We start from the raw sequence: 16,741 nt of genomic DNA, 5'->3' as shown, positions 1-16,741 counted from the left end.
TACCATTTGCAAGGCAATTTGCTCTGTATCCATATTCCTTTACTTTTATATTCATGTTTAATTATCCCCTGGCCACCAGAGTGGCACATTCCCCTAATCTCTGCATTTAGGGTTATAAAATGGATCATGCATTTGAAACTCGGGCTATATAGTGGGTCTTCACCTTAAAAAGAGAAAGTTCCCTAAGGAAAATCAATAGTCTCCAATGTCCACAGAATAATAAAGTGTGGGGCTGGAAATGTGGCTTAGTGGTAGAGTGCTTGCCTAACATGCATAAAGAGTTCAATTCCTCAGTACCACATAAACGGAAAAAGCCTGAGGCAGTGCTATAGCTCAAGTGGCAGAGTGCAAGCCTTGAGCAAAAGATTAGGGACAGTGCCAGGCCCTGAGTTCAAGCCTCAGGATTGGCAAAAATAAGAAAAAGCAGAAAGAAGACGAAGAAAGTGTAAATAAACATGGTAGACTGACTTCTATAATGGTAAACGTGTCAGAGACTGTAGGTCAGACTGGGTAGAGCTGGAATCGTTTATGAACACTTTTTGGATCTTTATAAACTAAAATTACTTGCCTAGTATTCATGATTTGTGAAGATTTCTTTTCACCTATTAATTAAGATGCATGTGGCCAGTTTCCAGACTGATTGCTAGCTTTCTTTTAATCTATATCACTTTACTATCCCACATACCTTGTGATGTAAGAGACCTGAAATATAGGCAACAACTGGTTTCCCAATATTCTCTAATACACAACAACTCGCCTGTATGCCCAACATATCTGTGGGCTCAAACACTGTTGCTTCTGCCTTGAATGGATACAAGTGTTTTGCTTTATGTTTTGTTTTCTTTTTTTTTCTGCTTAAGTCCCAGCCACCGTGAATCAACTGAAGGGATCCAACCGAAACATGACAGACAGCCTTTGGTTCAGCTGGAGTTCAGCCTCTGGGGACTTTGATTTTTATGAACTGATTCTCTACAATCCCAATGGCACAAAAAAGGAAAACTGGAAAGACAAAAACCTGACAGAGCGGCGTTTCCATGGCCTTATCCCCGGCAGGAAGTATACACTGTCTGTGATCACTCACAGTGGAGATCTCAGCAATAAAGTCATGGGAGAGGCCAGAACAGGTAAGCTGGGTCATCCATGGATAAGTATTGGTGAGAATTAGGTTTTAAAGATGTATTTGAATTATGACTTTCAGGATGCAAAACGAAATCAGTAGTGATATGTATCTAGTATATATCTAGTCCATGAACTTGAAAAAGGCACTATGGCCGAATGGTTAGAACATACTTTCGGTCAAAAATGCCTGGGTCGTTTCATTGAGCAGTGCTACTTACCTATATGAATCCAGATCACTGACCATCTCCAAGCCTCAGTTTTCGCTTGTATAAAATCATCACTGTACTGCTGTAATGTGTGCTTCCTGAGTGTTTTTGGGTTTTGGGAAAACATAGATAATAATCTGCGTATGTCTTCCTGGGGGCAATCAACAATACAATCTAAAATTGGAAGTAGTTGTCTATGAACTCCAGTCCTGTTTCCCCAGATTTGATGGAATCAAGACCTTCATACCCTGGGAACCCATTCAGGGAAGTCCTAGTTATGACTATTTTGAAAGGCATAGCAAAACACTCATATTGTTCCTTAAGCATAGCAGATACGAAATAAAAACTCCTACCATTGTTATCATATTATCTCTTTCTACACGGTACATTACAAGTAGGGCTGATGCCTCTCAGTGATCTTATTTGTATATGTGATGGCCTGGGTTCACGATTGTTGTATTTGTCACTTTCTTCTACACACAGCCCCAAGTCCTCCCAGTCTTTTGTCATTTGCTGATGTTGCAAACACATCGTTGGCCATCACCTGGAACGGACCCCCTGACTGGACAGACTACAATGATTTTGAACTGCAGTGGCTACCCAGAGATGCACTCACTGTGTTCAATCCCTACAGTAACAAGAAATCAGAAGGACGCATTGTGCACGGTCTTCGTCCAGGAAGATCCTATCAATTCAGCGTCAAGACTGTTAGTGGTGATTCCTGGAAAACATTCAGCAAGCCAATTTTTGGATCTGTGAGGACAAGTATGACCTGTTTGGTTACTCCTGAGTTTCAGGTGGAGTGAGAAGAAGTACATGTTCAATGTCTTTTTCCAATGGGGCTTACTTTGAATCCACATTTTTATTGGGGCAAAATTGGTTGGATTTAAGTTTAAGCAGAAGTCTCCATAAAGTTCTTCAGTCATTCAGTATTTACAGTGGTTGTAAAGGAACAATTTCTGCCTTCATGAAGTTAGGATAGGAAGTATTATTTACTAGATAATTACATTTGGGGGTAATAAAGTAAGTAACTGGAACATTAAAAGTATGTATTAGGCTGGGAATGTGGCTTTGTGGTAGTGTGCTTGCCTAGCAAACATGAAGCCCTGAGTTCAGTTCAATTCCTTAGTACCACATGAACCGAAAAGACTGAAAGTAGTGCTGTGACTCAAATGGCAGAGTGCTAGTCTTGAGCACAGAGAGGCTCAGGGACAGAGCCCAGGCCCTGAGTTCAAGCCCAAGGACCAGCAAAAAAAAAAAAGTGCAAGTTAGGGGCATCAATATAAGAAGTTCTTAAAGGACAATAAATATGGTAATTGAAACCTAAGGAGAAGGCTTCTTCAGAAAGAGATTGGGGAGGAAGTGGAGAATAGAGAGATAATGAGACACTGCAAAGTTAGAAAGGATAGAGAGGAATGTCCAGACAAAGGAACAAAGAGTTGGGCAGGCCATTATGAAAGGATGAGGAAAATTAGATCAGAAAATGTCTTAAATTCTGAACTTCATTCTGAACCAAGTAGAATCAGTCCATGTCAGCAGAGATAGCATAATCATGTTCATGCTACAGAAAGTCATTCTTCCTACATTGTAGAGAAGAGACTGATAAGGGTAAACCTAGTGGCAGAACACCCAGTTAATATCCACGATAAACAGCTTCCAAAATCAGATCATATAATTGTTGATTGAAAATTGGAAATTTAATTGGGAAAGCTGTTTCATTTCTTCAACAATCATTAATGCTATGAAAGATATAATCTGCCCTGCATATCATATTCAAAGAACAGTTTGAGATCATATACCTGTACATAAAGATTATGAGTTTTTGTACTTAACAGGCTGAGGATGGATGAATTTTCAGCTTATTTTAAGGCCATGCCAATTGAGTCTGTTAAGCAGAATATCATAAACTGGTTACCAAACTCAGGGCAGGACATGAAACATTTTACCCATTGCATCCTAATACTGGAGCCACCAAGGAAAGAAGCAATGGATGAGACAAAACTTCATTTACATTGAGAGAAAGAGGAAAGAGAGAGAGAGGAGAAAGGAGAGAGGAGAGAGGAGAGAGAGAGAGAGAGAGAGAGAGAGAGAGAGAGAGAGAGAGAGAGAGAGAGAGAGAGAGAGAGAGAGAGATCAAATTTGGTCCTCAGTGATCTTCCAACTTCTGGTGCAGGACAATTGGCAATGTATACCCCTCTCAGGCTGCAGTAGATGTTTTCTCTCCTCATTAGACAGGTACCAAGGATGAGCATGGTTAAGCAAAATAAAAGAACATATTGTTACTTGCAACAGGGAAAGATAATAAATGATGCCATGTGAACAGTTCAACAGAGATCATGTGAGCTCTTGGCCTTTTGTATATAAAATGTGCAAGCCCAAAGTTCATTCTTATAACAGCCAACTGGGGGGTTGATAGACTGAGTGCATAACCCCCTCCCTTCTCAACAGCATGTCAGGCGCTGAGTTCAGGAGGTCATACAGTGACAGTACAAGTGGGTCTTGCACATCACATCTGGACTGTTATATGTCAATCCTGAGTGCTGAATTAAAGAGAGACATTTGCCAAATGAAGCATGATCAAAAGAGGACAGTTGGCATTAAGAGGGACTCAATATTTTGTTTTATGAGGAATGTCTAATGATGCTTTTATTTTGAGATGGTGGGAACCAGAAAACCCAACATCAGAGGCTTAAATGAAATGTACATTTAGGATTTCCATATACATTCATTCTAATACTCAATTCTCATGAATATGCCCTAACCTTGACAAATAATTTTCAGTTACTATCTTTTCATCTGTTTTATGTAAAGTGTTTTCTTCTCTGTATCTGTCTCTTTCTGTCTCTCCCTGTCTCTCTGTCGCTCTGTCTTTTGTCTCTGTCTCTCTCTGTGTCTGTCTGTCTGTCTGTCTGTCTGTCTCTCTCTCTCTCTCTCTCTCTCTCTCTCTCTCCCCCTTCAGCTTCTTTTCTCAGTGACTTTCTGTAGTATGAAAAATGATATAGTATGTGTTGTTTTGGGGTTTGTTGGTATTGATGTTGTTGTTTAGTGTTTATCCTAGTTGGTGTTCTCTGAGCTTCCTGGATCTGTACCTTGGTCTGGGAATTCTCAGTCATTTCGTTTCAAATGAATTTTCTGTTTCTTCTCACACATCTCTCATTAGTCTATGTCATTGTTTCTGTGTTTGTTCCTTGGTCCTTAAATATTCTATTCCTGGTTTATAAGTTGGTTTGGGGTGTGTGTGTGTGTGTGTGTGTGTGTGTGTGTGTGTGTGTTGTTGTTGTTTGTTTGTTTCTTATCAATCTTTGTTCACTTTGCTTTTCAGCTTCAGAGTTTTCTCTGGATAGATTGTCAAGCTCAGGGACCCTGTCTAGCCACCTCTAATCCCTTAGTCAACTATCAAAGGCACTCCTCATTTCTACTAGTGTTTTCAGCTCATGCTTTTTCTTTGGGGATTCTGTTTTAGAATTTCTATCTCTCTGCTTATATCTGTTCTTACATGCCCTCTGCTCTGGGCCTTGGGCCCTTTGCACAGGAATCATTGCTGTTTCAGATTCCCCTCATCTGATCATTCCAGTGTTATCTGACTCTGGTTCTGGATGCTTCTCTAGTCCTACTTTAGTCTCTTCAAACTATGTTATTCTTTTACTGTGTCTTTTTCTTTTGTGGGGGAGAAGGGAAATGAGCAATATGCTCTAACTCTGCAGCCTATAATTCTTTCCTTGATAAACGAACTGGATGTACCAAGTCACAGATTCAGGGCAATGAGATGGTAAGAAAAGGGAGGGGAGTATTTTGTAGCAAGTAGGTGATGCCTCTGGACTACACACCTCACAAATGTCCTATTTTTCCTTGCACACTTTCCCCACTGAGGTGAGAAAGGAAGACTGGAGTGACAAGAGGTATTTTCCTTCCCCCAGGTCAGATAGGCTCTGACACATTATCAGCAGGTTCATCTTAGTTTTGGCTCTAGTTCACTTCTTGTTAAGAATGGAGTGCTAGGTATTCTTTCAGAGTGGTTCTTTATTCCCTTCTGCTGACAGAAGTACAAAGAATTTTTCTCTAACATTTGTTGTAAGAAGCAGGTCAAGCTCCTAACACTAAATTAAATTCATAAAATGATGTGGGGGAGGTTTCCAATGACTGGATATGTCCTTCAGGTTTTTAACGCTCAGACTTGTCCACCCTAAGCTTCTAGTAATTCCACAACTGTAATTCCATTTTCCTTTCCCCAATTTGTGTCAGCTACTCTGACAGGGAAAGAAGAAAAGGAAAGTAAGCAACAATAAGCCTCAAAGCACAGCCCAGGAGCCACCGTGTCTTCATTCAGAGCCTGAATATGGCACATGAACAGAAGGGACAGAATGGAGGAAGGAGATTGAAGTCAGGGCCCTGAGAACAGCAGGTCAAGAATACTAGTCCTTAATTTCCTCATTGGAAGGACTCACGTTTATTGAGGAATTACTAGATCCGTCACTGTTTTGGGTGGCTAAGAATGCTTCAACGTTTGAGTGACTGTAATCACCATTCTAAGTAGAAACCCAATCCCCTCATTTCACAAATAGGATAGAGATGGGAAGTCACTTCCCCAAAAGTGCCCACTAGTAAATAAAATTTGTATTCAGGATGGCTGAGCTGTACTTCTAAATTCCTCTTTCCCATTCTGTCTGACTTCTATCACTTGATAGTGTGTTCTGTATGCATTTCCATTTCTAATCATATTGTCAAACTTGATGATTGTTTAAAGAGGCAGAATTTTAATGTCTTAAGCTTTGTTTTTTTTCTTCTTTGAAAATGAGTCTGACAGGCAGAAATTTCTTTAACAATCTATAGGATCTTTTCTTTTTCCTAGTGAAATAATCCAAATCACTGGTGGGAAGTGTTTGTTGACATCTCAGAGCAAGCTGGACCCAAATGTCCAGATTTCCTGAACTATGGTATCATCCCTTCTCTCCTCTAGAGCCGGACAAGATACAAAACCTGCACTGCCGGCCCCAGAACTCCACAGCCATCGCCTGCTCTTGGACCCCTCCTGATTCTGACTTTGATGGCTATAGCATTGAATGCCGAAAAATGGACACCCAAGAAATTGAGTTCTCCAGGAAGCTAGAGAAAGAAAAATCTCTGCTCAACATCATGATGCTGGTGCCACATAAGAGATACCTCGTGTCCATCAAAGTGCAGTCGGCTGGTGTGACTAGCGAGGTGGTGGAAGACAGCACAATCACAATGATAGACCGTGAGTGTCCCTGGACAGTGTGGGGGTTGGGGGGGAGGTTGCTGTCACTGGAAGGGGAGGGGATGCACCTCTCTTCATCATGTCCATCACTGCTATTCTGCGTACAGTGCACCTGTGCATAAGTCTGTCCCGTTGTCACTTGCAGAAGAAAATCCGCCTGGGTCCAGAAAACAAGCAAGTGATGTGATCTTCCTGTACCTGGATGAGCTAGTACTTAAATCCTTCACTTTGCCTGATACAAATGGAGCTGCTTGACAATCTGATAGTGAAATTTCAGGAAAACCTACAGAGGAGCTAACTGCCTCTTTTCATGGTGTCTTATGCATCCCCCTCAAATCCATTCTACTGCTTGCTGCACTGCAAGAGAGGAGGAGAAATTCTTGTGTAGACACTTGAAACACACACACACACACACACGCATGCACACACACGCACGCACGCAGGCACGCAGCCTAATGGAGGAAACCAGAGTCCTTTATGTCACTGACTTGTTAAAAAGGTGAATGCAGCTGTTGTGACCCCAACTTGGTTCCTTCCCTGTCTCTTTCCAGGCCCTCCTCCTCCACCCCCACATATCCGTGTGAATGAAAAGGATGTGCTAATTAGCAAATCTTCCATCAACTTCACCGTCAACTGCAGCTGGTTCAGCGATACCAACGGAGCTGTGAAATACTTCACAGTGGTGGTGAAAGAAGCTGATGGTAAATTAGTATGGATTATGGAACTTTACTGGAAAACATAATTGCCTTTTGAAAGGTCACGTCTGGGCTCCTGTGATAAGTTTTTTGAAGTAGAAAAGTTACCTTTTTATAACATTTTGTTCTCTGTGTGTGTACTGGACAGATACATGTAACAAATCTCCAAAGCTGTCTTGCCAACAAACCCTTAGATTTTAATCATTAAATGGGAGAATGATTATAATATAACAATGATAATGATGGTAACTTTAATAACAACAACAATGATACGAATAGTAATGTCCATTTCCTGAGCTTTTACTATATACCAGGCACTATTGGAAATGCATGGTTTGTATTGGCCAATTAAATTTCTTCACTAGTCATCAATATTTTTCCCTCAGTACTGGGATTTGAACTCAGGACCTCATGTTTCCTTGGCTTGTATACTCATCTGGTGTTCTACCAGTTGAGCCACACTTCCAGCCCAGCTTTTTTGCTCACTCGTCACCATTCTGCGTACTTCTGTTCTGTCACTAAACAGCAATATGATGGATTTACTCCTAAGTGGTCTTATCTCCATCTCTTTTTCTTTGTCTCAAGATCAGCATGAAAATATCTACCTGCTTTGTGGGTTGCAACTTTTTTCTTATTCTCCAAAAGTAAATTTCCTTCTACCACATTTGGAAATCAGGTCTTATAGCACTGTAAACAAGTTTGTAATTGCAAGATCAGACATCTAATTGTTTCAAAATGTGATGCATTTATTCTAAAAAAAAACAGCAATATGACTCAAATAATCAACCATACACTCCTAAGTGACCCACAATTCACAAATGTATCTCAAAACTTGAAAGAGGGAAAAGATGTTCATGAGAAATATTCCTTTACTACATTTTGAATAGTATCATTTTCTACTTTCCTGAAATTCTCAATGGCTACTTAATTCCCGCTGCACAGACACTAGGATGCAACATTCTATGTAACCGCTAAGTGGAACCCTAAGGTAGCAGCATTTGCCAGACAACCTGTAGAAGTTGCATTCAGGGTACACACCTCTCTGTGTATGTATTTGCATTGAAGTTGTATGTTAATTCTCCAAAACAAGCGCTTGTGCCTGCAATATCCCTTCATATATTTTACCATCCTTATATTTTTCAAACTCATTTGAGGTGTTGTTTGTGAGTGTAAGCACCTTCGGCAGTGTTTGTCCCCTCTGTGAGTTAGAGGAAAACTTTGAACTTGACAACACTGAAGCAATTTCTAGGCTAAATGGGTATATTCATTTCATGGGCTAACACTTTGTATTTTTGTATTTAATTGCACTAAAGTTGATTATATGTAATTTATTAAATAATTGCAAGGGTCACTAATGTAGCCCAGCTTTCCTCACATCTCACAATTGAAGAAAAGATGTGAATTATGAGAAGACGTTAGACTTAACTAGTCTGCAGTGAAGATTGTGTTTTCCCACATGAATACGAGGTGGTGACCAAAACATCTCACCCCTAACAGCAGCTGTGTTGGCTGCAGTTCGCTGGGTTCCTGCGGCTAGTGTACACAGACATGGGCTTTTATCCCTGGTGACATAATCTAATCATTCCTCTCTTCTAAATCCTATGGATAGCCTGGATAAGAACATTACCCCACCAAAAAGGTAGCAATTTTTTTTCAACTACTATCAACAAAAGGATATTTTCACTGTCTAGAAAGGCAAATTAGTACAAAGAGTAGAGGCAGCAAAATGCAGGCAGTCATCCATTACCTGAGTCTTGCATTTGCCTATCTAAAGGGAGTGGTAGCTGTGGGGGGAGGGGAGTGGACTTAGAAAACAAGGTAGGGGGAAGGAAGGGAGCCAGAAAACCTTTTAAAAGGTGGCACCAAGGTTGAGTGAGGAATTAGGAAAGGAAGGGTGAAAGAAAAGGAAAGCACATAAGACAAGTTGATTTCCACTCACAAATTGATATATTGAATGAAAAACCCTTAAATAATGACTTAATAATATAAAAGAAAAAAGAAAGAAAAGGCCACACAAGTCTCTGTTCGAAACCTTTCTAAAATAGGGAACTGAAAATATAATGCTGGGAAGAGCCCATTTTTGTACTTAATACCTTCTCTAACATTAATCTGAATTCTCATTAAGATCAATCAGTTGGGAAAACTGATGTCTCCAGGATCCACTCATTGTGAGTAAATATTAAATAAAAGTCCAGAAAGCTGTGATGAATCACACAGTCTCACCCAACCCCTTGAAGTGCCTTGTAAATGGTATGCCATCTCTATAATACTTACCTTCCAAATTATGTTTTTCCCCAACCAGCATCAAAACTAACTCCCAGTGCCCAAACACACAGCAAGCCCAGAGGACTAGAAAAGACTTCTGGGCAATAGTGTGAGCTAGGGGCCAAATTTGTACACATACTCAAGATAGCACAGATACACACTAGCAAGTTAGGCAGGACAGGTAGAAGTTGGCCTGAAGTACAACTAGGGCAGAATTCCTCTTATCTCTTCCCTGTTTCCAAAGTCACAGGAGCTTCCTTATTAGCTTTACTATGGTGGGTATTGGCAAGGTGGAGCATTTTTTGAGTTGGCTGATTCTTACATTAGGTGTTCTCCAGCTTTCTAGAGTTGTGACACAGGCTGTCACCTCATATTACTGATCTGACTTTGTTGCCTAGAAAAAGGTGTGTGTGTGTGTGTGTGTGTGTGTGTGTGTGTGTGTGTGTGTGTGTGTGTTGTATACAATATGCACACTTTATTTTAGAAAAACTGTGTTTCAGAAAAACTGAGTTTTAGAAAATCTACTTTGATGTTTGTTGAAGAAAAATGTAATTAGGAAAATAAATATAGAGATCAGATCTCATTAAGCCAGGCATGTGAGGCTCATGCCTAAAATCCTAGCTACTCAGGAAGCTGAGAGCTCAGGGTCATGGTTCAAAGCTTGCTGGGGCAAGAAAACTCATGGGATTCTTATCTCCAATAAGCTACCAGAAAAACTACAAGTGGTTCTGTGGCTCAGGTGGTAGAGCACTAACTTTGAGTTAAAAGAAGCTTGGGGCAGTGCCTGGGTCCTAAGTTCAAGCCCAAAACCAGGAGAGAGAGAGAGAGAGACAGACAGACAGACAGACAGACAGACAGAGACAAGAGAGACAGAGACAGAGACAGACAGAGACAGAGAGACAGAGAGAGACAGAGAGACAGAGAGAGACAGAGACAGAGAGACAGACAGACAGACAGAGACAGAGACAAAAGAAAAGAGAATTAAAAGTAATTTCATCAAAATTTCACAGCCTTAGCCCAGCACAGTGGCTCATGCCTATAATCCTAGCTACTCAAGAGGCCAAGATCTGAGGATTGTGATTCAAAACCAGCCTAGGCACTAAAACGTCTGTGAGACTCATATCCAATTAATCATCAGAAAACCAGAAGTGGTGCTGTGGCTCAAGGGGTAGGGCAGTAGCCTTGGGCTAAAGAGCTCAGGGACAAAGCCCAAGCCCAGAGTTCAAGTCTCATGACCGACAAAAAAAAAAAACCAAAATTCTACAGCCTTTCTTCTTCTTCTGAGATGACAGAATTTGCATTGTGGGATAGGTAGATGGTGGATGAGAAGACATGCTTACAAGCCTACGTAGAAATCACTGAGAAGTAAGTCACAAGAAAGTCCTTAACTGTGTGTTGGTTTCTTTTCTCTTCCAGGCAGGGATGACCTAAAGCCAGAACAGCAGCACCCGCTCCCTTCCTACCTTGAGTACAGGCACAATGCCTCTGTCCACGTTTACCAGACCGATTATTTTGCCAGCAAATGTACTGAAAGTCCTGACAGCAACTCCAAGAGTTTTAACATTAAGCTTGGAGCAGAGATGGACAGCCTGGGTGGAAAATGTGATTCCAGTCAGCAGAAATTTTGTGATGGACCTCTGAAGCCACATACTGCCTACAGGTTAGATGTATTACTGTGATGTTTCTAGAAGAGACATGCTAAATGACCAGGTGCTCAGATGAATGAGCATCTGCTGCCTTGAAGTTCCTGTCCATGCATAATATCTGCTAAGACAATACTCTATCCTATAACCAGTGATTTATAAAAATTCTGTACCTGCTTCCATTCACAATTTATGTGCAGAGAAGGCTCCTGTACAATTCATACTGTGAAGAACTGAAGGCTTTTAATACACTGCTCTTTCTCCTAGCAAGTTTTAATGCAAGTCAAATGATTTATGATGTCAGATATTGAAAAAATAGAAGTCCTCATAAAAAAAATTGAGTTTATTCTAGTAAGCCTAGCAACTCAAGGGACTGAAATCTGATCTCAGGATCCTAGCTCAAAGCCAACCCCAGCAAGAAAATCTATGAGATTCTTATCTCCAATTAATCAAGAAAAAACAAACTGGAAGCAGATCTATAGATCTATGACTCAAGTCACCATTAAAAAGAAAAGCTGGGCCGGGAGTTTGGCTTCATGGTAGAGTAGAGTTCTGGCCTTGAGAAAGTCCAAGGACAGTGCTCAGGCCCTGAGCTCAAGCCCAGGACTGGCAAAAAAAAAAAAGGCTAAGGGATAGAACTTAGGCCCTGACTTCATACACACACATACACACACACACACACACACACACACACACACACACACACACACGCACGCACACTGAGTTTAGAAAGACAAACATTATGAGCTTATATCTTCCATTTTTAATAAGGCCTAGAAGTATTTTATTTATTTACCTTCAAGGCAAATAAAAATGGAAGTGCTCTGTGCTCTGAACAGTTCTCTTGAAGGGAAATGTTCTTACATGAATGAGGACACTCATTTCTCCCTCTGTGGCAGCACATGAAGTGCTCCTGCAGCCATAAGGCCCTATCAGCCCTAGGAATTGGTAGTGTTCTATTTTTATACTGTTTCTGGAAAGAGAAACATAGCCGTACAATCGGGATCCTCAAGGAAAAGGAACCTAATTTACTCTCTTGCTATAAACTTACAAACATCCAAAATTATGACTTCTGGGCCTAGTGTGATGGTAAGAGCAGATGCTTGATTTCCAGTCCCAAAGAGGATACTTACTGCATGAGGATTACAGGCTGCAGACCAGGCTGGGCTAGAGAAGACTTGCTCACCTATACTGTATGGAAAGACCATATCTTGGCCATACTGGTTCATGCCTGTAATCCTAGCTACTCATGAAGCTGAGAATTGAGGATTATGGTTCAAAGACAGCCCAAGACAAGAAAGCCTATGAGTCTCTTATTTCCAATTAACCACCAAAAAGCTGGCAGTAGTGCTGTGACTGAAGTGGTAGAGTGGTAGACTTGAACAAGAAATCTCAGGGACAATCCCCAGGCCCTGAGCTCAAGCCCTAAGATCAGCTCACAGTCACATACACACACACACACACACACACACACACACACATACACACACCCCAAAACTGATTAAGGAAGACCTTCATCTATAAAGTACATGACAAAGTTTGATTTATCACATATTTAGCTCATCACCACAGCCCTGGATAGTCTGCAGAGGAAATAAACTAGGATTAGAGAGTTAGAGTACTGTGCTGGGAATTTAGCCTAGTGGTAGAATATGCTTGCCTAGCATGCCGGAAAACCTGGTTTCCAGTCTTTGGTACCACATACATAGAAAAAACCAGAAGTGGTGCTGTGGCTCAAGTTTTAGAGCTTTAGCCTTGAGAAAGCCCAAGGACAGTGCTGAAGCCCTGAGTTCAAGCTCTAGGACTGGCAAAAAAAAGTTAGATTACTGCTTTAAAGTTATGCAGTAATTAGTAGAGATAGGGACTCAGGGTATAGTTCAATGGTAGGGTACCCGCATAGCAAGCATGATGTCTTGAGTTCAAACATCAGTACTGAGGGAAAGGAAGGGAAAGAAGAAAGGAAGGTCAAAAAGATAGGAAACTATATAATTAAAATAATAATAGCAATTGTCATATTGATATTTCAGCCATGGATCAGCTTTAATGGATATCTGAGAATTATTATTCTCATGACTAAACTCTACCTGTATCCTTTCACACCTACTACCTACACACACACCTACTCTATACTGTTCCCTTACGTTTGTATACAGCATCTCCTTTCTCCCAGTTGTTCCCCAGCCAGAACATCTAAATTCATCCCGATTCCACCCTTTCTTTCATACTCCACATCCCTGAACAAATCTTCCAGCTCTTGTCTGAAATACCCAACACTTCTTAAGCTGCCATCTTCCACCAGGATTATTATAATCCCATCCCAACTGGTTTTTCTTCTTCATCCTTTGCTCCTTTGTCTATTCTTTGTGCAGCAACACTCACTTCTGTGTTAAACACGACCCCTGGTGGCTTCCCATGTCACTCTGAAGGAAAGCCCAAGTCTTCCTCATGATATCTTGGTGAGTAGAATCTGGTTCTCTGATCTCACTGCAGATCACTCATTCACTAGACTTTGGCTTATTGGCCTCTTATAGTTCCTTGGAGGTCCCAGGTATTTTGAGCCTCAAATTTTTGGTTCTCCAGTCACCACTGAATTGTGGACCTGACTTCTCCCTCACTTTCCTCAGATTTCTGTCTCACGGCCATGCTGAATAAGGCAGTCTCTTTCCCTTTGCTTTCCATCTTCTTTTCTTTCTCAGAGCCCTCATCATCTGACATCCTACAATCCTGGGTACCTTGTCTGACTTCCTCCATGGACTGCAGTCCATGCAAAGGCAGAGATTTTGTGTTATTCCTTGCAATATCCAGAGTTTCTACAGTACCCAGCAGTAGCTCAATAATTATTTGATGAGGAAATCAATGAATAAAAGAATACATGATCCACAGGTCTATCTGACTCTTTAATTCAGCCTTCCTCTGTACATGTAACAAGCAGGTGTCCACGCTGGTTTTCCTTGAATGCAGTTTTCAGCCTGTTTCACTGTGCTGAGTCACTAATTCACACTCCATCTGTTTTGTTTTCAGAATCAGCATTCGGGCTTTTACCCAGCTGTTTGCTGAGGACCTGAAAGAATTCACAAAGCCGCTGTATTCAGATACATTTTTTTCTTTGCCTATCACCACTGAATCAGGTAAGGCTTACCTTTCCTTCCTTCCTGCCAGCTATCATGCCACCTATAAGAGGGAAAAGTGGGAAAGTCTAGTCTGGTGACATGTTTGATTATGGCAGGTACATTAATTTTCATTGGTAACTTAATCTCTTTGTGATTATGGATTGATATGATTTGATTATACCAGAAGTAAACAAAAGGAGATTAATCTAGAAAAGAAAGTGGAAGTACATGCTTTTTTTCTTCTTTCCAACAGTAAGTGACACTCATTAAAATCAAGAAGTTACAAAGACCAAAATTAAAATGGTACAAAAAGCTTTCAGATACCAGTGGGACTGTCTGTGTGCCATATGGTCAGCTCTCTGTCTTCAAAAGTTTGACACTATGCTAAAATAATTGACAAAAACTATGTTTCTACTATGAACAAGCTATTTCAATTCATTATCAATGCAGTATGACAAAAATATATTTACAAATAATCTAGAGATGCCTTCAAGTATACTAGAAGGTGTGTATAAGTTATATGAAAATGCAATACCAGGACCTGGGAGGTTGGTGTAGGGGTAGAGTGCTTGCCTAGCATTCACAAAGACTCAGGTTTGATTCTTCCGTATCACACATACGTAGAAAAAGCCAAACATAATGCTGTGGTAGAACTCTAGCCTTGAGAAAGCCCAAGGACAGAGCTCAGGTCCTGAGTTCAAGCCCCAGGACTGACAAAAAAAAAAGAAAAGGAAAGAAAGAAAGAAAGAAAGAAAGAAAGAAAGAAAGAAAGAAAGGAAGGAAGGAAGGAAGGAAGGAAGGAAGGAAGGAAGGAAAGAAAAGAAAATGCGATACCATTCTATATTAGGGACATCAATAGCCACAAACTTTGAAATGGGGGAGTGGATCCTTGTACAAATTCACCTCAACATTGAGTGAGGGCCAACTACATAAAAACACCAAAATATTAATGATGACTGTCATAAAATAGTAGGGTTACATGTCATTTTTCTTCTTTTTGCTTATTGTACTTGCTTTTTATATTGTTTTAAAGTGTTAATTTAGAGGGTTATGGGTAGGGCTCAGTGGTAGAGTGCTTGCCTAGCATATGTGAATGTCTTATAACTAGGTCTGATCCTACTTTGATTTGAAAAGTGGAAGATAAATAATAATAATAATCATTAAAAATCATAATAAATAAGTTTAAAGGCTTTATATACACTTTTTAATCTCTAGTATGGTAGAGAGAAAAGTTGATTATATTAGCCAATGTCTGCTATGCTAGTTGTCTCTGTGGAGATAACAGTTTTGAGCATTTTCACATAAAATAGCATATCTGATCTTCACTATAACTTTGGAAAGAAATGTTATTACTATTACAATGTCAAAGGTGAGGAAATACATGGCACCCAGAGACTGAGTGCAGCTAGGATTCTGGCCCTTTCTACTAGAACATGTAGCCTGTCTACTGGCCAATCTCAGTATTTCCATTGCGCTGAGAACAGTTTGGCTTTCATAACCTTGTTCTTTGCTGTCAATACCTGGCCCAGCTTTCTGTTCCCAGTGGGTTGCAATTTCTTGGTCCGGGAAAATCCTTTAGAGCTAAAACAGTCACCCCTGCTGCTTGGCAAAGGATGGCTCTGCCTCACAAACCTTCCTATCTATTGAAGCCAAAGTAGAATCGGACCCAGTTAAGAGGATTTACATGTATTTGCTTATAATTTGGTATTAAGTATGAACTTTGTAAACACAGTTCTTTCCTATCTGAAATGTTGTTATATAACAAAAATGTCTATACAACCAGTAAAGGAATGAACTGACCCTACATTCAAAACATAATTTTAAACACATTAAGAGAAAGATGATGACATTGATTTGATGAGTATTGAAAAACCATATGGGGGGAAAAAACAAATACAAAGACTTACAATGTAATGCAAAAAATGAGCTACTCTATGGGCCTAAATATAAGAGACAAAACAGTAACACTTTTAAAAGAAAACATATGAGTCAGTCTTTGTGACCTTGGGTTATAAAATGTTTTTGTATATAGGACACCAAAAGTACAAGCAATGAAAACAATCAATTAGGTTTAATCAAAATTAAAAGATTTTGTTTTTCAAAAGAGGCCATCAAACAAGTGAAATGACAACTCTCAGAGGGGGAAAGATTATATATCTGACAAAGGCTAAGCATCCAGATTGTTCAGAAAACTCTTATTTTTCAATTCAGTAATAAATAGACAAACATATTTTGTAGAACGCATACAAAACTTTCCTCAAAATGTCAAGCATAGTTTTCTTATAACCCAGTAATCCTATTCTGAAGCATATACCCAAAAGAAATACAAACTTGGCTACATAAAAATTAAAACATGGGTGTTGGCCGGGAGTTTGGCCTAGTGGTTAAAGTGCTTGCCTAGCATGCATGAAGACCCGGGTTCGATTCCTCGGTACCACATACATAGAAAAAAAAAAAAGCCGGAAGT

The 16,741-nt window shown here is 40.2% G+C and overlaps 1 protein-coding gene across 2 annotated transcripts in view; it reads left to right on the top strand.

The window, feature by feature from the left end:
• Ptprb (protein tyrosine phosphatase receptor type B) overlaps window positions 1-16,741 on the top strand; it is a 100,683-nt gene that overhangs the window by 63,660 nt on the left and 20,282 nt on the right. For both annotated transcript variants that reach the window (XM_090328248.1, XM_090328249.1), the window contains 6 exons: window positions 861-1,124; window positions 1,809-2,090; window positions 6,283-6,561; window positions 7,113-7,262; window positions 10,938-11,181; window positions 14,186-14,292. In XM_090328248.1, the coding sequence (XP_090184374.1) occupies window positions 861-1,124; window positions 1,809-2,090; window positions 6,283-6,561; window positions 7,113-7,262; window positions 10,938-11,181; window positions 14,186-14,292 (1,326 nt within the window). The remainder of the gene's footprint in view (window positions 1-860; window positions 1,125-1,808; window positions 2,091-6,282; window positions 6,562-7,112; window positions 7,263-10,937; window positions 11,182-14,185; window positions 14,293-16,741) is intronic.

The sequence above is a fragment of the Megascapheus bottae genome, chromosome 2, assembly GCF_031878675.1.
Source record: "Megascapheus bottae isolate mThoBot1 chromosome 2, mThoBot2.hap1, whole genome shotgun sequence".
Classification (NCBI taxonomy): Eukaryota; Metazoa; Chordata; class Mammalia; order Rodentia; family Geomyidae; genus Megascapheus; species Megascapheus bottae.
Note: the sequence above shows the minus strand (reverse complement) of the source record. Positions and strands in the feature narration are given on the sequence as shown.